The sequence below is a fragment of the Macrosteles quadrilineatus genome, unplaced genomic scaffold (assembly GCF_028750875.1).
Source record: "Macrosteles quadrilineatus isolate MER2022 unplaced genomic scaffold, UCM_ALF_1.0 Scaffold_8__2_contigs__length_117827958, whole genome shotgun sequence".
In the NCBI taxonomy this organism is placed as follows: Eukaryota; Metazoa; Arthropoda; class Insecta; order Hemiptera; family Cicadellidae; genus Macrosteles; species Macrosteles quadrilineatus.
In genome coordinates this window covers 42,108,032-42,129,469 of record NW_026542601.1, presented here as the reverse complement: position 1 = coordinate 42,129,469, position 21,438 = coordinate 42,108,032, and the positions used below count along the sequence as shown (strand labels likewise).

The following is a 21,438-nucleotide window of genomic DNA, read 5'->3' as shown; positions in this document are numbered from 1 at the left end:
CGCTAATGGTAATCATGTCAAATTTGGACAGTAAGTCAATTAAAATATCTTCTTTCCAATCATGTAGTTATTTTTGGTCTCCGTTTAAAAAATCCCTCTAAAATAAGTGGATAATACCAAAGTACCGATTCATACCACACACTATCACCTGGTTTTATAGTCTCAGTTCACACTTGTTCTTACATGCAACATTGAAAATAAAACAGTGTGTAAAACCTATTTAACGAATGAGCGTTTGTGATGACTTTACAATGGTGTTTAGTATGGCAATAGTAACATCTAATATTACCCAATAATTCAGTTTGATGTTCTATTAGCGAATTTCCCATATAGGGAATAAGCTATTACCGTAGTACTCATGGTAAGACCTGGACGCGGGACCGATTTTTTTTTTCGTTTTGAGGTCCCTAGAGGCCAAAAACACCATCCGTTCAAATTCATATATATATATATATTTATATAAATACTAGCTGTAACCCACGGGATTTGCCCCGTTTAACTTCTTAATTTTCAAGATGATCTCGTTCGCATGGCTCAATCGCGTCTTGACGTCCTGGTTGAAGTTCGTTCGCTACGCTCACTGACCTTTTGGTTGCAAATTAGCTGTTGTCATAAATGTAAAAGATATAATAGTGCTGCAACCTGTTGGTAATCCTTGAAAATTTAATGCTATTGAACATCATAGAACAGAACCAACTTGTTTAATTGAAACAGCTGTTAAGATTCATTAATTCCATTTAAATACGAGTACTCATAAGGTTAACATGGGAAACTCCAGAGCCACTGGGGCGGAGCTCGAGAGTCCGATCACAATAAAAACAGCTTAGTTTTCCTATTTAATGCCTATTTAATCAGTGTACCAAATTTCAGCCTCCTAGGTAAATGGGAAGTAAGAGAATTAGTGATGAGTGAGTGAGTGAGTGAGTCAGTCAGTGAGGGCTTTGCCTTTTATATATTTAGATATACTAGTTGCTCTGCCCGTGCTTCGCTACGGGGTTAGAATGCAGAAAAGAATATTTCGGTTTTACTTTAAGATACTATAATATACTATGAGAAACAGTTACAACACACTTACCAAAAAACATGGACAAAGGCTCAATCCTGCTTATTGATTATTTAAATTAAGATCTCTGTTTAATGTATTACATTACTATCATTTTATATAGTGTATCGCATTTAAAATATATGTAAAAGTATAATTCATTGAACACATGGCACCAAGAAACAATTCTCCTTGTAAACAAATCAAATTAAATAGCAGAACAGCATTTCTAACAACAGCTGGAGTTTCATAACAGTGTGTGTTTCCCATGTTAATCTCATGGAGAAATACGAAACTTTAAAGGGCACCCAGGCCTCACTCTCTAATTATTTCCCTAAAAATAAAGTTTCCTGCACAACTTCACGTTACGCTCTTTCTAATGACACAAAAAACATGTCAATCGGTACAGTAGTTTCGGAGGAGTAATTGTCACAAAAAACCTGCTTGCGTATTAAATAAGTATAGATGTGTCCGTCAGCACGATAACTCAAGCAAAAATGATCCGATTTTGATGAAATTTGGTACAAACGTGTAAACGTACGTTTATTCGATCGAGTTCGCGATCCAGCATGATCGGACCATGGGAACGGGGGTTTACGGGGGGTTTTATGGGGTAAAAATAGGTTTTTCCCATTTTTGAACCAAAAAACATAAAATTTAGCAATTTTTTTCCAAACCATTTTGTAGAGCTTGAAAAAACAAATTATTTAGTATATTGAAGCGTTATTATGCGCCTAATGGTTACGGAGAAAATTCCAAAAAATTGTAAATTTAAAATTCCCATGTTATTCTTATGGAGAATAAGTAAACTGTTGTAGTTTGCTTGTTTGTGAACATATTTTGATCAAATTTGGAAAATGTTTTTATTTCTTACTAACTATTCACATTTTACAAAAAAAAACAGTTTTACCCTCCCTGATGCAGCAAACCTAAGTACTTGTTAAACTAATTCTATTTAATTAAATCAAGATGTTATATTTTTAAGTAGACATTTCAGTGTAAATCCAATCAGTCAAATGGAAATTCGCTTAGTCTGCAGGTTTGCTGCGGCGGGGGTATTTTAATATAATGTAGGAATTTAATGCTAGTCGAAAATTATTACTAATTAAGTAAAAGCCTATTTCAAAATTAAACAAATCAACAAGCCTAAATTAATAGTTATTCACTAGTAGTTGGAAACAAATTTTTTCTTCTTTAATCTGCTGGACCTGTTTCGTTTGAAAACAGTTTATAAAGCCTAATTTAGATGATTTGGAATTTTACAGTCTAGGCCTAATAAGCTAATACGGTTGAAATTGTTTCTTTGCAGTTTGGAGTGTAGGTACAATAATTAAATGTTAGTGTGTCAAACGTGTGTGAAAATGTTACAACTATATATTTATTACCTCTATTTAAATTACTTTGTGAATTACCTGTTGAATCTTGTATACTTATTTGTTACGTGATTTGTCTATGGATATTTTTTGTAGAATAGTAGCCTATTTAGGATTTGTGATAGATAGTAGATTTTGTAGTATCGATTTTCTTGCACTTACTTAGTCCTGTGACCTGTTGTGAGTCTTCTAATTTCTCTTTTCTCAAGGCCTAAGTTTTTTTTTTATCTTATTTGCTTGAAAGCAGGCTTATATTATATGCAGCCTCGTTGTGCACTAATTTATTTGACGATTCTGTGGTTTTCATTTAGAGTTTGGTGAGTTTTTGTTAGTATTGACTTGGAATTGTTGAGGATATTGTTTTAGTTTGGTGGTCAATTTGATTTTGTTTTGTTTTTTTGTCAGATAATAGATGGGATTTAGTAGGATTCTAAGGCCATGAAAGGATAGTTGGGAGAGGGGTTGGGTTGGAGTCTTCTCGCTTGAGGGCTGTCAAGCATTTCTATCCCGAAAAGGAGGCCCATGGATGAAGAACCCAAGGATTGGAATGAATTATGTGAGTGTTTGTGTTTGCGGGTTTTGTTTTTTGTTTAAATTGTTCTCTTTATGTGTATGAGGAAATCTATGATTTCTTGATATACTGTGGAGTCGTTAGTTCTGAGAATTTCTTGCAGATAGTTGGAGCTGTTACATTTCTGTATTATCTTCTGTGTTGATTTAAAACATCTATTCCTGGCCGATTCATGTGCTGGGCATACAATAATCAGGTGTTCTACTGATTCATTGCGGCCCATTGTGCAGTTAAGACAGAGTGGCGTAAAATACTTTTACCTACGACCGTTTTTTAAAGTAGCCATTTCAGTCCAGTTCTTAGAATTGAAAAGTTTCACTTTACAGCTGTTTACTTTCATATCCGCATAGTTTCATTTCATATCCGCATAGTTTTCTCATATCCACACAGGTAACGGACCAATGAGGTTCAAGTATTGAGAGAAAAGAATTAAAATTGTAATGCTTCGAACGTCAACTAATCAGCTGATCAGCTGATCAGTTGACCAATTTAATTGTTGATCCGACTTGTTCATGTTGATACTCGCATATTCTTAATTAAGTTGATGGAAGTCCAAAAATAAATGAAATATTTGCCGAATTGTACCTGATACAATATTATTTATGGTAAGAATGCTGCTAGCAATGTAATATTTAACGAAGTTTAACAACACGTAATATTACAGGAAATCAGCTGATTATACAACAAGTCGTTGCATCACTCTCAGTGGCAATGACAATACACGAAAACATAACCTCTCTAAAAAGTTATCAGTAGTTATCGTTAGTAATTAAATCCAGATTGATAGTAATTAAAAAACGGTCGTAGGTAAAGTAGTGTACGCAACTCGCGTTAATAGTCTTTACGACACTCGTAGAAGTTTTTAAGGCACTCGCCAAGGCTCGTGCCTTAAATTTTCTACTCGTGTCGTAAAGACTCACTTAACGCAATCGTTGCGTAAACTACTATTTAACGAGGAATAGAGATTTATTCACATTTGCATGTCCCAAACGTAGTCGACACATCGTGATAATGTCCTTTCTTTTTAATCTTGAATTTCGGAACCATGTGCATTTGGGAACTGTATCTACAATTACCTTATACCAGTTACCCTTTTCGGAAGTAATAAATAACTTGTTATGTTGGCTGTGGTAGAGTGTATTTAGGTAGCTCTTAAAATCGTCAATGGGTACTAACAAATTGTCTATTACTGTACCATGGGTGGTAGCCTCCTTTGCTAATTTATCAGCGGTTTCATTGCCCATGATGCCACAGTGGCCAGGAGACCAGTGTATAAGGATATTTTTTCCTGAATTGGACACCTCATACACTACTTTGTATTTTGGCTGCAAACCCCTAGTGGTAGGAAAATGCTTTAACATCTTTGTTCAGAAACCTCTATGTCTAAGCCACATGTAAGGTTAATATTTATGCTTAACTATTTAACAATATTAACCATTGGTTTTTTTCGGATGTGGCCTACAAAACTGAATCGGTAACAATTTGTTAGAGAAATTCTATTGTTAATGAAACTGTGTTTCTATATTTCTTGTGTTTTTATAACATAACTATTTATGTGCTGGCATATAGTAGTAATTTAATCATTGACTAAAACTTGCACCTGTGCTTTATTTTTCTAGATATTTATGATATTTATAGTAGCACTAGCAGTCATAACCCGTCCTTCGTACGGGGTTGGCATATAAGTATAAAATGGTTATTCCAGTTATATTCAAGCTTTGCGTTTGCAATGGGGGAGGACACAGTTTGATACATTTGTTTCTTTAAATTTACAGTATACTATAGTATGGCACATCTACAATAGTCATAATGTTCTACTACTTCACCTAAACTATAGATAAAAACAAATTATAAAAAATTTGCTAAATATCACAAATTATTCATGAAATAAAAAATTAACATAACTGTAAACAATCCTACTTTGACAGTTCTTATTGCTGATCACAGTTTTTTGCTGCTGCTTAGTTCAAATTAGCTGTTTTCATAAATGCAAAAAAATAATAGTGCTGCAACCTGTTGGTAAATCTTATAACTTTTTAATGCTTTTGTTTATCATAGAACCAACTTTTTCAGTTGAAACAGCTGACTAAATACTTTAAATTCCCTTTAAATATGAATACTCATAAGGTTATAGGTCGACCTCTTAGAAAAGAACCCGCGCGCTAATGTTAATAGCATTAGCGCGCGGGTTCTTTTCTAAGTGGTCGACCTATAACATGGGGAACTACAGAGCCACTGGGGTGGAGCGTGGAGCCCGAAAGGATTTTTGAGTTGTGAATAACAAGCGTCTACAGCCTGACTGATCACTTATTGCAAAGGAAAAAAACTGGCCAGTAGCCACTGAAGAAGAAGAACCAATTTTTGTCTGCTTGATTTTGTGACGTGACGTTGACGACGTATCGTTCTGGCTGTCGGCTATGTTTTGGTTTAGCTGTTTGTTTGTTTCCTTTACATCAATTTATTAATTATTAGTGTAGTGATTCGATTTTGTATATTTCATTGCAATTATTCATTTTGTTTCCATGTAAAGATTAAAAAGAAGTTATTTTTATTGTGATATTTATTTATGATCGCTGGACATGTAACTTAGATGTTGTGATAAGCTAGGCCTATTTATGTTTTGTCAAAGTTTTGTGTAGTCTTATGTAAAATATTAATTTTGTGGGTAGTGTTATAAATGTTTAATGTATAAATTAAAATCCATTTCTGTGAATAAATAGCATGTTACTAAACTTTATTCAAATGTACTTTGATCCTTTTGTAATTTTGCCCCTTAAAGTTTTTTTCGTGTATGTCTATGCCTATTCAATTTTTACATGTTATTCTTAACTAGCTGTGTACCCGTTCTACGCACGGGGATCTTATAATATTCAGTTGAAACCTTCTTATATAACGAACAGCAGTTGGTTTGCATATTTTAAGATATGCTGGCCAAACTATTATACATAGCTTCATTTTATGTTGTTTTTTGTTGTTCCGGATCGGTATGACAATCAATAAAAGGTTAAATTACCTCTGTGTCTGCCGGTCGATCCTATAACGGTAGGCTTACTTTTATTTTTACTATCTGATCTCGTTTGCATGGCTCAATCACGTCCTGGTTGAAGTTCGTTCGCTACGCTCACTCACCTGTATGTTGGAGCTCGTTCGCTGCGCTCACTTTCCTTCAGGTTAGCTCGTTCGCTACGCTCACTTGCCTTCAGGTTAGCTCGTTCGCTACGCTCACTCGCCTCCAGGTTGCAAATTAGCTGTTGTCATAAATGTAAAAGAAATAATAGTGCTAGTGCTGCACCCTGTTGGTAATCCTTGTAACTTTAATGCTATTGAACATCACAGAACAGAACCAACTTGTTTAATTGAAACAGCTGTTAAGATTCAATAATTTCATTTCTCATAAGGTTAACATGGGCTTCCAGAAATTCCACGTCAAAAATCGACAAAAACTTGATTTTCAAGGGTTTACTGTTAAATATCTAACTGTCTCATATTCGATGAAATACGTCTAAAACCATCTCATATATGTATAGTATTTGGAAAATAAGTTTCAGGCGGGACAGTGCTATAGTTATTGAGGAGTAGTTGTAATAAAGTGCGTATTTTAGCGTTACCAAGAGAATGACAGATAGACAGACAGACAGACAGACAGACAGACAGACAGAAATTGAGATAAGGTTTGATTCGGTTTCTCTGACCTATGAAATGTAAAAATAACCAAAAAGTTTTTTATTCTAAGCAATGTACAGACAAAACTCTAATTTTATTTATATAGATGATAATTAAAAAGATGACATTAATTAAGGCATTATATCTATCGTGGTTAACCTTCCGGCCAAGCCTATTAATTCTTGCTCCTTAGCATTATTTTACACTCCATAGCAAAGATCTAAACATTTTAATGGCCGTTGAGTCTTTCCCCATAGGCAATGCTATTTAACTTACATGAATGCAGGCTAAATAAGTTAATGAAAGTGCAATGGATGAAACTGTTGAGAGATTGTAATACAATTTTCGGGTAGACTTCCGAATCTGTTGTCACAAACAACCGAATGAAAATAGGTATCGATTGTTCGATTGTTTCATTCGATATGTCGTTTGGTTAGTTATAGTAACCTTAACTAACTAACCAAACGATATATCGAATAATGGATATATCGATCGATATTTTCGTTGGGTTGTTTGTACCAACAATAAGTATATCGATATAGGCTATTGATTTGTTTCTATCCGATATATTGATTATAACAAATTGAAACATATCAGTTGACAACTACGATAAGGATACAGTAACTAAATAAATATTGTTTAGTATCAACAAGCAATTAAAAAAATATTATAATGAAATAAAACTGTTTTAAACTAACCTAACAAACCAAAAACATTTCAACATTCCGTTTGATAGCCTATTCCCCATATGCATTTTCTGTTATCAAACGGAATTTTGAAATGGTAACCCAGCCTACAGCAAGTTTGGTTAGTTATGTTAGGTTAGTTTAGAATAGTTTCATTTCCTAATCCAATATAGGCCTTTGGGCCATTATTTCTGCCTAAACAAGGTTAGTTCTTAACTTGTAATTTCAATGCGTTTGAAGATATTAAAACAGAAGGAATACGGATCGTGAAGTAAAACAAAAATATCGATATATCGAAAAGAAATCATGGATAATAATTAATGTCCCCTTTAACATCAAAGTACCCAAACATAATTTGTGGTCTGGTGTAAACCCAGTGTTATACAATTTGCCCTCTCCTGTTAAAAATCTGACCTTTGCCAAGTTAGAGCAGTATTTTTTGGTGGGAGGAAATTTGTCTTTGGAAAAGTTCTTCCTGTATAATACCATTGGATTCAAAATGAAGGATGTAGGCCTACTTGTAAACTGTTTGTTATGACCTAAGTTTAATCACTCTAATAGTGGCCGCTATACACAAAAATTGCAGTTGGAATGAATTTCTAAATTTTTATCTTTGTTTTTGTCACTGTTCTCTGTATACCAGAGGCATCTTGATAATCACAAAAACATTTAAGGTAAAGTGGTCCAAACCCATCAAATGTTGTGGATGTGTCAGTAATCGAACCTGTCATTCTTGCTCTATAGTCGGAGACACTACCTAACCACTAAGTAGGCTAGCAACACACCATCTTATATTCCCTTTCAAAAATAAAAAGGTTGAATTTAAATAGGCCTACTTGAAATGTATTGAAGTATAAACAATAAAATAATAATAAAAATTACAAACCCCAATTCCAGTGAAGTGAATAAAAGAGACAACGTTTTCCAATCTACTTCAAAAATTTGTAATTTTAAGTTGAAAAATTGTGTTGTATTGATTTTTGTAGATAGGTAAGTTTACCACTTTAATAGGGCATTTTCGTTGCTTTGACGACGGAACATTAGGCCCAAAATTAACTGTCCAAAAAGACAATGATCCAAGAAAATGTGTGTTTTAAAAAGATTGCTTAATACTCTTTGAGATTAATATTTCATTTTCATCACACATATTTTTGCACTGGTTTGCATGTATATATGCCTACTTGTGATGGCTTACAGTCAACTTAAGTTGAGTAAAAACTAAAAGGTATTTCGTTTAAGGTCAAATTTTTTTAAATGTATAAGTTAATCTGTCAGACATGCCTGTAAGTTACCGTTATGTTACAAACTTGACTTAACTGCATCCCAAGTAAACCATTATAAATGGAAGAAATTACAAATTTACGCCAGATTAAATTTACTTAAAAACAGTGATTACAACCCATGCAGTTCATATTTCCTAGCCAAGCCTAGCATAGAGGCAGAGGACAATTCAATATATTAGGACTAATGTTATAGATTTGTCATTGGTTTCATCTAATCAGAATTAAATTTGGTTTGTTGACATAAAATTATACTATCCTGGTAGGTTTAAACTAGGTTAATCCTCTCTCATCCTCATATCCAAGAAAGTATGAAAGTGTCTAGTTAATTTTGAACCTAACTTATTAATTTGGAAATCCAAGTAACAAATGGTTTAGCAATAATTTTAAGAACTAAAAGATCAATGATAACGTCAACATTAAAAAAAGCTTATATTTATTCAAGGTGAAATAATATACAACAGAATGTTGGTTGGTTTTGAGGGTTGAGGTTATGTTATAAGGAGTCTGACTTTGTTTATGCTGCTAAGTAACAGACGACAGACCGCAGTCATCAACAAGATGGTTCTTCTTCTTCAGGGGCCAGTTTTTTCGTTTGCAATAAGTGATCAGTCAGGCTGTAGACGCTTGTATAAGAATATGTCTATATGTTAATCGGGAATGTGAGCTATCATCATGCCAAATTTCAGCCCAATCCGTCCAGTAGTTAATGCGTGATTGAACTTCAAACAAACAAACACACAAACTTTCACATTTATAATATTAGTAAGATGTTATTACAAAAGTTTTTTTACTGGAAGTTTGGTTTAGACATTGAATATTATAGGCATTCACAAGTAATTGAAGACTATGTTTGTTTTTTTTTCGGTAATAGCTTTGTAGATTGTGTAACGGGCTAATATGTAGGGGGGTTAAATATTCGTAATTGTTATTACCACGAGAATTAAACAGCCAAATTTTGGTTGTTGGAGAAGCCTAGTCGCGACACTAAACTGACATCGTACGTAATCTCTGCCTCTGTTCACTGCTCTAAGCTCTACTCTAACTAAACTTAATCCAAGATCGCAGACACAGACGAGAGACGACGTCAGTGTCAGACTGACACTGTCAGTTGGTTGTTCGATGACGCCTGGACAGGATACGGGAGAAAAAAGGTGGCTGATCAGCTCTCGAGAGCCACCCTCCTTGCCTCCTTTAGGTTACACGGCTATAAAGCTTTTTAAAGCTGTCGCGCCTGCCTTCGCTGCCAGTTTTTTTTCTGTTTCTGTAACTCGTTGACCAATGAGTGAGTGATTTTTATTTTTATATCTTGAACTCAAAGATTTCCTCGTATACATAAAGAGACAAATTTAAACCAAAAACAAAACCAAACACTTAAATTCATTCCAATCCTTGGGTTCTTCATCCATGGGCCTCCTTTTCGGGATAGAAATGCTTTACAGCCCTCAAGCGAGAAGACTTCAACCCAACCCTTCTCACAATCACAATGAATTATCCCATCAAGGCCTTAGAATCCTACTAAATCCCATCTATTAACAGGAGACAACAAAAAACAAAAACCAAAATTAAATTTGCCAACAAACTAAAACCAACAATACTAACAAAAACTTACCAAACTAATGAAAACCACATAATCGTTAAATAAATTAGTGCACAACGAGACTACATATATGCCTGCTTTCGAGCAAAAAATATAAAAAAAACCTTTGTCTTGTCTCAACTCAAATTAAATTGTGATGTGATGGAGGTGGAGGAGACTGGACATTGACAATATATATCACTACAGTAGTGTTATCCAGTGTTGCCGTTTTGCGCGTAATTACGCTTTTTGCGCGGATTTTGGGGGGCTGCGCGGATTTTTGTGCGGATTAGGCTTGTGAGCGGATTTGGCGCGGATTTCGTCCAATTGTAAAGTATTTTAAAATATATGGGAATTTCAACGGCAAATCGGGACACTTTGTACTTTGTGACTCAAGATGAGCACTTTATGAGTATATGAACTAAGGATTATAGTGCATTCAAGAATGATCTATGATCTTTTTTGTGTACATTTATTGTTCTCTTCACTCACTTTAATTCTACGTATACGTCCTTATAGTCCAGGCAAATTAGATCAAATATAGGGTGTGCTCCCCAAAAAATCGTCTAAAGCTGGAAAGTGTTTTAATACCTTTTGGGGGTCCCAAATAAGACTCCTGTGAGTTTGCGACGGATTCTGACGTCTGCTTAAGTTTTGGGAGTCGAAAAACTATGAAAATTTTGCACTTTTTTCAGTTTATCGTTTATAACTCCTAAATAACTAATCCTAAGGAAAATGTTGTTCAAAGGTGTCTTTTATTGCATTGAATTCCGCGTCGATTGATGTTAAATACGTCAAAATCGGCCGAGCCGTTTAGCCGCTGTAGCTTTTCAAAGTTGGGATATTTTCAATAACATGGCCAAAAGGTTGATTATTGACCAGTTTTCGGCTTACAACTCCTAAACGACGCATGCTATACAAAAATGCACCTGTAGTTAGTTTGGAAAACACAAAATTCTGCGTATGATGTTTTTTTTTATTAATCAATAACGGCAATTGATTGTTACCTAGGAGGATTAAACATTAAGGAGAGGACACGCTGTAGTTTCGTTGAAGCCATTATACTGGGGAGGGGGGGGGAGGCAGCGCTACTCTCCCGCCCCCTCTCATACTGCGTTGTATGCGTTACTGGAAGATTTCGTAACAGAAATATAATTATTTAAAAATTAGACTTCATCATGCTACGAAAATTAAAAAGTTAAATTCTAACCGTAATATTAGGAACCTGTTAAGAGGAAAGTCATATTTATGAACCAATAGTACGTTCAAAGGTGAGTAATTTACACAAGGATGACTTATTTTTTGGAATTCGTTGTCCTTGTTTTTATTTTTTGCCATACTTGTATTGTGCATTATTTATAATACTCTAACCAGAGCGCGGGACTCCGGTACAAGGGGTCCCGGATTCAAATCCCGCCATATCACCAATGGATTTTACTGTTCATAAATTAAAACTGAAATAATGAGTAGTACTGTATGTGTATTTGAACATTTTCTTAAAGAGAAATAAAATAAGTTTTAATCCTTTAAAAGAATGATAAACGCACTTTGGCGGTCAGAAGACGCGATGATTGTTGAACATTTACACTTTTTACTCGAAGTTTCTTTAGGTAAACAGATCAAATATAGTTCAATATGATAATTAAAAAATCAAGAATTTGATTGCCAAGAAATTGTTTTACTTTTTATGATTGTAATTTAATAGTAACGGCTGTTGGTGTAAAAAAGTTAGAGCGGCTTTGCATTTTTTCTTAACTTCGGCTATTTAAATTCACCTGCCTAGCAGATAAATGACTTAAAACTAGTAAAAAATGATATTAACAAATCGAGAAAACTATGAAAAATGCAAATTTAAAATGTATTTCATCACCCGAATTAAAATTTTCATTTTAACCTATTATTAGTAAGATTGTTTTATAAACTGGAAAAATTAAAAAAAAACTTTATTGTAATTATTTTTCTAAATACCACTTTTAAATATAGGTAAATATATATTTTTTATTTCAAGAAACTCTTAAGGAACACGAATAAATTGTTAATTTGTGTAGATACATAATATTTTTTTCAAAAAGGTAATTAAAGTAATCGTATGTTCAAAGTCCAGGTCAATTCTTTCAACTTTGATCTTCAATAATAAATAATAAATAATATTTTTTATAGGAATGATTGACACTGTTCGATAGGAAATTTAATTTACTTTAAGAATGCCATCGGTGAATAACACAGGTGTTTTAGTCTAGCGGCAATTTTAATTCGAAACAGCGCGCGTCGCGTTTTTCCCTATCTCTCCCATGTTATAGCCGAGGCTTTTTGCCACTCTACGGCTCCGCGTGCCCCTCTAGTGTTCTGCTAAAGCTGGCTTCACCGCAACACGTGTATTCCTATTTGCGTGCCCTCTCCTTAATGTTTAATCCTCCTAGATTGTTACCTACTTTGTATGGTCGCCATTTCATTGAAAAAGTATTAAAGTTAAAGTTGGGAAATTTTACTAAAATTTGTAACAACATAGATCCTGTCCTTAAATGGATTATGAATTATTAGATAGTGGTTTATTCCATGATGGTCATCCAGAGGTTTATCTAATAAGGTGTGATGAGAGTAAGACACCCTATGTAATTTTAAGTCTAATATTTTTGTCTGAGGTCTCGAAAATTCTAGTATTCATATCCCAACCACCCATTATACAGGGTGAGTTTTAATTGTCCCCCTCCAACTTTTTTCTCCATTTTTTCGAATATCAATCCCAGACCACTTTCAAACATTGTTGGGTAGTAAGTACTTCATTTTGACAAGGTGGTCATTTCCGGCCGCCATCTTGGATCCGCCATATTGGATCCAAAATATTTTTTTCAAATGTAAAGGTGGGGTTGTGACCCAATATTTCGAACTAGATTTTTACCCTAATTACATTGCCACAAACCGTTTTTAACAATCTTGATTCATTCTAAAGTTATGGGGGCTTTTTAAAACTCCATTTTTTGTTACCAAGTTTTATTTATCAAATATTGCAATTTTTTTGTTAAAAATGTCTATATTTCAAAATCAAAATATGAAAATGAAAAACGGATCATGGAATTGAGTTTAACTTAAAAAAAGTAAGTAATACAATGACTGGTAGTGTATACTTATCTTTATCTACCACTATTTTGAGATTATGGTCTTAGTTTGTACATGCACAATGTTAACATGGGGTAAAAATAAAGTGCAACAGGGTGCAGCACTAGCACTATTATTTCTTTTACATTTATGACAACAGCAAAAGGTGAGTGAGCGTAGCGAACGAACTTCAAAAAGAACCGAAATTTCTTAAACCATGTCCTCACTCATAACTGCTATAAGCATTTGATACTTATATGCCAACCCCGTACGAAGGACGGGTACTCTGCTAGTTAACTGATAAAAATACTCACAATTTACATAACAGTCCTATTCCAGTTTAAAGGGTTAATGTTTAACTATCAAACTGTCCATGGACGGGAAAAGGTAAGCTTACAATTTAAGTCAAAGTAAAAAGGCTGTCAGCTTTTATAATGTACCGTACCTAAGTTATTTAGCCAATTTGTAGGTGTAGGGTGTAGGCTAAACTCTACAGAACAGAGTTATGCAAAAACTGGTAGAACTCTGAAATAGAGTTATTTATCATAGACATACTCATATGCCAAATCCTTAAAATAAAAATTCACAAACCAACATCCAAAACTATACACATTTTAATACAACATAGATAATTTACACATTGACCGTTTACAATTAAAACAACATGTGTTCTTCAGGCATTTGACAGTTCTGGTTGTTTACATTTAAATGTCAAAGCAAATGTAATATTTAATTTATGACAACAGCTGGAGTTTCAAAACAATGTTTGTTACCCATGTTAATCTTATGGAGAAATACGAAACTTTAAAGGGCCCCAGGGCCTCACTCTCTAATTAACCTAAAAAGAAAGTTTCCTGCACAACTTCACGTTACGCTCTTTCCAATGACACCAAAAACATGTCAATCGGTTCAGTAGTTTCGGAGGAGTAATTGTCACAAAAATCCTGCTTGCGTATTAAATAAGTATAGATGAGCAAATATTATTATTTATGTTTCTTAGTGTATTGGATACAACACAACACACTATTATAAGCGACAAGTGTTTTTGGGTACAGTTTCTTAACTGGGCTATGCTAATATTGATTGAAACAATCGAATTTAAAATATTGATTAATAATCAATATTTTTAAATATATCAGTTATAAAATAAAACTATCATAACCTAACCTAACCTAACCAACCAAACTTGCTGATGGTGAAAAAATCGCATGAAGGTTTACTAATCGAATCGATAGTTTCAATCAATTAGCATAGCCCAGTTAAGAAACTGTACCCGTGTTTTTTTCACTTATTTTATTTATTATTAGTTATTAGTATTTTCGTGTTGTGTGTTAGTAGGTAGTAATATTTATCCATATTTATCAAGTTAAGGCAATAATGGGTAAATATCATTAGGCCTACAGTTATGTTCGAAAGTGTGTTTGAAAAATTTGACTTTATCTCAAAATCTACCGAACCACAAAATATTTATTTTATTAAAATTCTCTGTTCTTTTGTGAACAAAAAGAGTAGACCTATGCATATGATAGGGTTATAGTTGGGACACCAAAATGGTTTAAAGTTACCGGTAAGTTTACTGTACCTCTGCTTATTTTTCTCAAAATACGGCTAGGCAAATATTTTGGTAGAAAAATCAATATCTGCGTCTCGTGCCACAAATGGTTATGGAACCTTTACTGTATTATATTTCACGTGTAAGTATTTTCTTGTTCAGAAATGTAGGCTATTTCCTTCAAATACATGTATAGTAGGCTATCATTTATCATATTACATTATAGTAAAGTACAAAAATTAGACCTAGCAATGAATAACAAATTTTGGCTTTTGTCAAAACTGAAATTTTGTTTTTCTAGGGGTACACTTCCATATCTGTTGGCACAAACAACCGAATGAAAATATCGGTCTATATAGGCTATAGATTATTCGGTTAAACCTAACCTAACTAACCAAACATTATATCGAATTGAACAACCGAATAATCAATATTATTCATCATTCGGTTGTTTGTGCCAACAGATATGGAAGTGTACCCTTTTCTATTCATTCTTATCTATATTTTTATAAAAGAGGAAGTTTGTATATAGCCTACATATATATTTGAACGTTATGGACTCCAAAACCGCTTGATAGATTATAATGAAACTTTCAGGCATTATTAACTTAATCATTATTTAAGGATGGTATGTGTGAAGTTTGGTGCAGATCCGTCAAAAGGGATCCGCCCCAGTGGCTCTGGAGTTTCCCATTTACCTTATGAGTAGGCCATATCACTGCTAGACATTGCTTGTTCAAGACCTACACACATATCACTGCTAGACATTGCTTGCTCAAGACCTACACACATATCACTGCTAGACATTGCTTGCTCAAGACCTACACACATATCACTGCGAGCGATCACCTCTGTCTTCTCTGTGTCTGATACCATAATAGGTCTAAATCACATTATTTGGAGTCTACCATAAGATTTTATCCTCACTTGTACTTAATGTAGCATATTCTAAATAAACTGCAACCTAAGACTTATAATTGAGTTTTAAAACTGTTAATGCAATTAAGTTATGGCATCTTCTGTAATCATGTGAACACGGAGAACATCTTCCAGGGCCACGGTGATGTTGTGATAACTTCATGTGATTGCAACAACACCTCTCCATGCACCTTCTTCAGTTTTAGTGACACTATAATCATTTCCCAAGATTGCGATTTCTTACTGAAATTGTCAATCATGAATGCGAACCAAAGGAATGCTTTTAATGTATTTTTATTGTAAAAGTATAAAAAAAGACACTCGGCCCTAATTTATAAGTAGTTATCCAAAATCAGTGGTTATTCCAAATTCCTGGCCCCATAAAAAATTAACTGTAGCCTAATGCGTGCCCCAAGGCTCAGTATCGGGCCAGTTTTATTCCTAGTGGCCATAAACGACCTAGAGTTGGAAGGAAGGGCCTTAAGATTTGCCAATGACGCGACTCTCATTACAACCAGAAGAAACCCTAAGGCAGCAGCAGAAGATTCCGAACTCTTGTTTGCTAGAGAGTGGTTCAGTCAGAATAGGCTAAAACTTAATGAAAATAAGACACAGAAACTGATCTGCTCTCTGTCGCCCTCGCTTTAACAGGTGTCGAGAAATGTGTCACTGCTTGGATTTACTCTCGATTCTAGTTAACTTGGGGCGACCGCATTGATAACATCTGCAAGAGGTTAGCGAGGGTCTTCTCCGGAAACTCACCAAACTGGTCCCCAAATCCTACTTGATAGTGGTATATCATGCCTTGTTCCATAGCCATGTCTCGTATGGTCTACAGCTATGGGGCCATGCACCTGACTGCCTGAAAATCCTTCGGCAGCAAAAGAAGGCTTTGCAAGTTATTACTGGGTAGTTGGAGGCGCAAACACTGTAGGCCGCTTTTATAAGGACGGGCATACTGACTGTCTAGACAGTAACTACATCCTCTCATCTGCAAAATATGTCCATGATATCCTTGGGAAATTTAACAATGCGCAGCCACAACACTAGGTGCAAAACAAAAATCTGCATTCCTTTCCGCAGGCTAAGTCCCAGTTATGGCTCTAATCCTCTACAATAATCTCCCCGACAGAATCAAGCAGCTTGAGGGTAACAAGTTTGCCTCAAATCTTAAGAGCCTCATGAGAGTACAGCCCTTCTATAGTTTGAAAGAGTTTTTCAAGGTAAACTTCGATAGCACTAGACCATTGTCCACGCCATCGGTGGAACACGTGTAACTCCATCTTGGAAGTTTTGTAAATAGCCTAGACAACTGTAGAATTCATTGTGTTAAACTACAATTTATTTTGGTTTGTATGTAAATAATATAGCCTAATATCTAAGCCTAAAGTTTCTAGGCATTAAGCACTAAACGAGATCAAACAAAATAATTATATGATTAGAAACATTACAGTTATACTTTTATGTTTATGAAACTGTAAATCAAATAGGTTCAGATAAGATAAATTCTGTCCTAAAGACGATTTTATATTAGATTCATCCACAGTAAACACCACTTTCAAAGATGTGTCATTGAGCGTTGTGGTGATGTGAACATTATCACCTGATAATATTTATTATTTGATTTGTTTGTAAATATTGTATTTGTTCTTAACTAAAACATGGTTGTAATTTTGAATGAATAAAAGCCATACTTTTGGTTTACTAAGTCTTTCTTACAACAATTTTATTCATTCATTGATAAACGCAGTTAGTGCTACATTACAATGGAGAAATTCCTTAGACCAGACAAATTGCAAATTGACCCGGAATCTCCAACTGCATCAGAGGAATGGACGCACTGGTTACAAACATTCGAAGACTTTCTAACCATGACAGAATTCGTTGAAGACAAGGACAAACTGAAACTACTAACTAATCGATTATCTTTTACTACTTATAGATTTATCAAGGAATCTGAAACTTACCAAGACGCTTTGAGAGTTCTTAACTCAATTTACATCAAACAAAAGAATGAAATATTCTCAAGATATTTAATAATGACTAGAAAACAGCAACAAGGTGAGACTATTGACAAATATGTGTCGGAACTGAAACTTTTGAGCCAAGATTGCGTTTTTGAAGCTGTTAATGCGATTCAATACAGGGATCACTACATTCGTGATGCTTTTATCAATGGCTTAGCCTCGTCATACATACGACAGAGACTATTTGAAAATAAAACTTTAGACCTAGCTGAAGCAGTGGAACAGTCTAGAGCTCTTGAAATGGCTCAAGCTCAAGTCGAGAGCTATCCAAAATCTATGTACGGAATGCAAACTTGTGCAACGAATGAATTGGCAAAGCAAGCTTGTCAGTACGAATTCCCACTACAACAAAAGGAAGGAGCGACTGTTTCCGCTATTAAAAATGTTGATGGCAAGTGTTATTTTTGTGGGCATGACAGACACTCTAGAGATCGCTGTCCAGCCAGAGAAGCAACTTGTGGGAAATGTAACAAGACAGGGCATTATGCGAGAGTCTGTAAAAGTAATCCAACTCAACATTTTAAAGTAAAACAGAAGACGTCTAGTACATCAGCTGCACTAATAGCAACAACACATAATACATCTGTATTGAAGGACTCTACAGTTGAAGCTAAAGTGAATGGCCTGAAAGCAAACTGCTTAATAGACACCGGGAGTACATCAAGCTTTGTAAACTTGAAGTTTGTTCAGTTAAACAAAATTAAAATGTATAATGAAAGTGGACAAGTATCACTAGCTGCTTCTAATATGAAATCAAACGTCCACGGGTTTGTTAAAATCAACCTAAATCTGTTGAATCACAATTACAACAATTTTAAGTTGACTGTTCTTGAAGATCTTTGTACTGACGTGCTTATCGGACATGATATCATGAAACTCCACTCAAATATACAGGTTTGGTTTGGAGGTAAGAAACCTCCTCTGTTGGTGTGCTCCTGTGCCAAAGTTGAACCACCCAAACTATTCTGCAATTTAACTCCAGATTGTAAGCCAATAGCCACAAAATCACGACGTTACTCAGATGAAGATATGCAATTTATAAAACAAGAAATGGAAAGACTACAGACTGAGGAGATCATTGAACCTAGTTCGTCACCTTGGCGTGCACAAGTGTTGGTTGTTACAAACGACAAAGGGAAGAAGCGACTGTGTGTGGACTATTCGCAAACGATAAACAAATTTACTCTGTTAGACGCCTATCCCTTACCAAACATAAATGATCTAGTATCCACTGTAGCGACGAACAAGGTTTTTAGTGCCATTGATCTAAAGCAAGCATATTATCAAATACCAATTTCTGATGAAGAGAAGAAGTACACTGCTTTTGAGGCTGCTGGTCGTCTTTTTCAATTCAGAAGAATCCCATTTGGCGTAACCAACGGGGTGGCATGTTTTCAAAAGACCATGGATCAAATCATTAGAAAAGAAAAACTGAATGGAGTGTATGCCTATCTGGATGATTTGACCGTATGTGGAAAGGATCAAAAGGATCATGATGAGAATCTAAGAACATTTTTAGATGCTGTAACTAAGTATGGACTTGTAATCAACAACGAAAAGAGCAAGTTCAACCAGTCTTCAATAACCTTGTTGGGACATTTAGTTTCTCATAACTCTATTCGACCTGATCCAGATCGGCTAGAATCTCTACTGTCACTTCCTGTGCCCAAAGACCAAGTTTCACTAAAACGAGTCCTAGGATTTTTCGCTCACTATTCAAAATGGATACATCGGTTTTCTGATAAAATAAGAAACCTGACACAAGTCAATTCTTTTCCTTTGTCACAGGAAGCGGTTGCAGATTTTGAAGCCCTCAAACTTGACATTGCAAACTCAGTAATTACTCCTAGGAATGGGCAAGAGCCACTGGTAGTGGAGACTGACGCATCCGACATAGCCGTGGCAGCAACTTTGAGTCAAGATAATCGGCCAATTGCTTTTTTCTCACGGACTCTAAACAAATCTGAGAAGCTGTATTCAGCTGTTGAAAAAGAAGCCGTTGCCATAGTCGAAGCCCTTAGAAAATGGAAATCATTTCTTATCGGAAGAGATTTCAGATTATACACGGATCAGCAAGCTTTATCATTTATCTTTGACAAGAGGCATACAAGCAAAATCAAGAACGATAAAGTTATGAGATGGCGACTAGAGCTAACACCTTATCAATATGAAATAGTGTACCGACCTGGTAGGGAGAATGTAAAAGCAGATACGCTCTCTCGGGCATGTGCGGTTCGCTGGGATAATGCCAAGTTGTTCGAATTACACAAATCTCTCTGCCATCCGGGAGTCACTCGAATGTTTCATTGGATTAGAACTAAAAATCTAAACTACACTCTGGATGATGTAAAAAGGATGACGTCAGCTTGTCAAACATGTGCAGAAGTGAAGCCAAGATTTCACCAATTCCAAGGCAAATTGATAAAGGCAACCACTCCCTTCGAACGTCTAAATATTGACTTTAAGGGCCCTCTTCCATCAACAACCAGAAACCGTTACCTTTTAACCATGGTGGATGAGTATTCTCGTTTTGTATTTGCTTACCCCTGTAAGGACATTAGTTCAGCAACAGTTATCAGATGTTTTTCAGATCTATTTTTTATGTTTGGAGCCCCATCCTTTGTACATTCAGATAGAGGTTCATCTTTCATGTCGCGAGAGCTGACGGACTTTCTTCACAAGTACGGAGTAGCTACAAGTCATACGACACCTTATAACCCTAGAGGGAACTCTCAGATTGAACGCTTCAATGGAACAATATGGCGAACCATCCTACTAGCTTTGAAAAACCACAACCTGCCAGTTGCTGCATGGGAAGAAGTATTACAGGAGGCACTTCACTCAGTCAGATCTCTTTTATGCACTGCGACAAACTGCACACCGCACGAAAGATTCTTTATACATAGCAGAAGATCCACCAATGGAGACTCCTTACCATCTTGGCTATCTGCTCCTGGTCCTGTCCTGCTTAGAAAGTTTGTAAGATCTAATAAATATGATGACCTTGTGGAGCCAGTTCAACTTTTTTGAATCAAATCCACAGTACGCTCTCGTCAGAAGAAGAGATGGGTCAGAATCACAAGTATCCCTGAGACATCTTGCACCCGCTGGCCTACCTCCTGGTGATCTACCTCATGAAGACAACACTACTGAGAGAGAGATTGTTGAAAATATAAATTCAGACATTGACCACAATGAAGTTCAAAATGAAACTCAACAAACGGTATCTCAGACTCCAACTTCAGAGACGGCTGTGGGGGAACTACGTCCAAAGAGGAATGTCAAGCCACCGTCATATCTAAAGGATTACATATGCTATACCTACCTTGAAAAATAGTGGGGGAGAATGTGGTGATGTGAACATTATCACCTGATAATATTTATTATTTGATTTGTTTGTAAATATTGTATTTGTTCTTAACTAAAACATGGTTGTAATTTTGAATGAATAAAAGCCATACTTTTGGTTTACTAAGTCTTTCTTACAACAAGCGTACCGCGGAAGCTACCTCCGGGCCCTCCTAACAAAACTCAACATAGTCCATTCCAATAACCTAAAGCGCCAAACATTGAATGCATGTTTTTTCAAAACTAAAATCAGGTTGGATAAGGTGCCAATTTTTTATCCAATCCATTAAAATGAATGAATGA

The 21,438-nt window shown here is 35.2% G+C and overlaps 1 protein-coding gene across 1 annotated transcript; it reads left to right on the top strand.

Moving 5' to 3' along the window:
• The first annotated feature begins 17,799 nt into the window (after positions 1-17,799).
• LOC129000343 (uncharacterized) lies at positions 17,800-21,124 on the top strand. Its single transcript, XM_054427305.1, has 2 exons — positions 17,800-20,766; positions 20,831-21,124. The coding sequence occupies exons 1-2, from the start codon at positions 17,800-17,802 to the stop codon at positions 21,122-21,124; spliced, it is 3,261 nt and encodes a 1,086-aa protein (XP_054283280.1).
• The last annotated feature ends 314 nt before the right edge of the window (positions 21,125-21,438 follow it).

Bases quoted from the DNA above. Each gene is read 5' to 3' on its own strand.
- LOC129000343 (XM_054427305.1), top strand. From the start codon at position 17,800: ATGACTAGAAAACAGCAACAAGGTGAGACTATTGACAAATATGTGTCG. The intron at 20,767-20,830 runs GTAAGATCTAAT...TCAAATCCACAG, and splicing joins CTGTCCTGCTTAGAAAGTTT to TACGCTCTCGTCAGAAGAAG.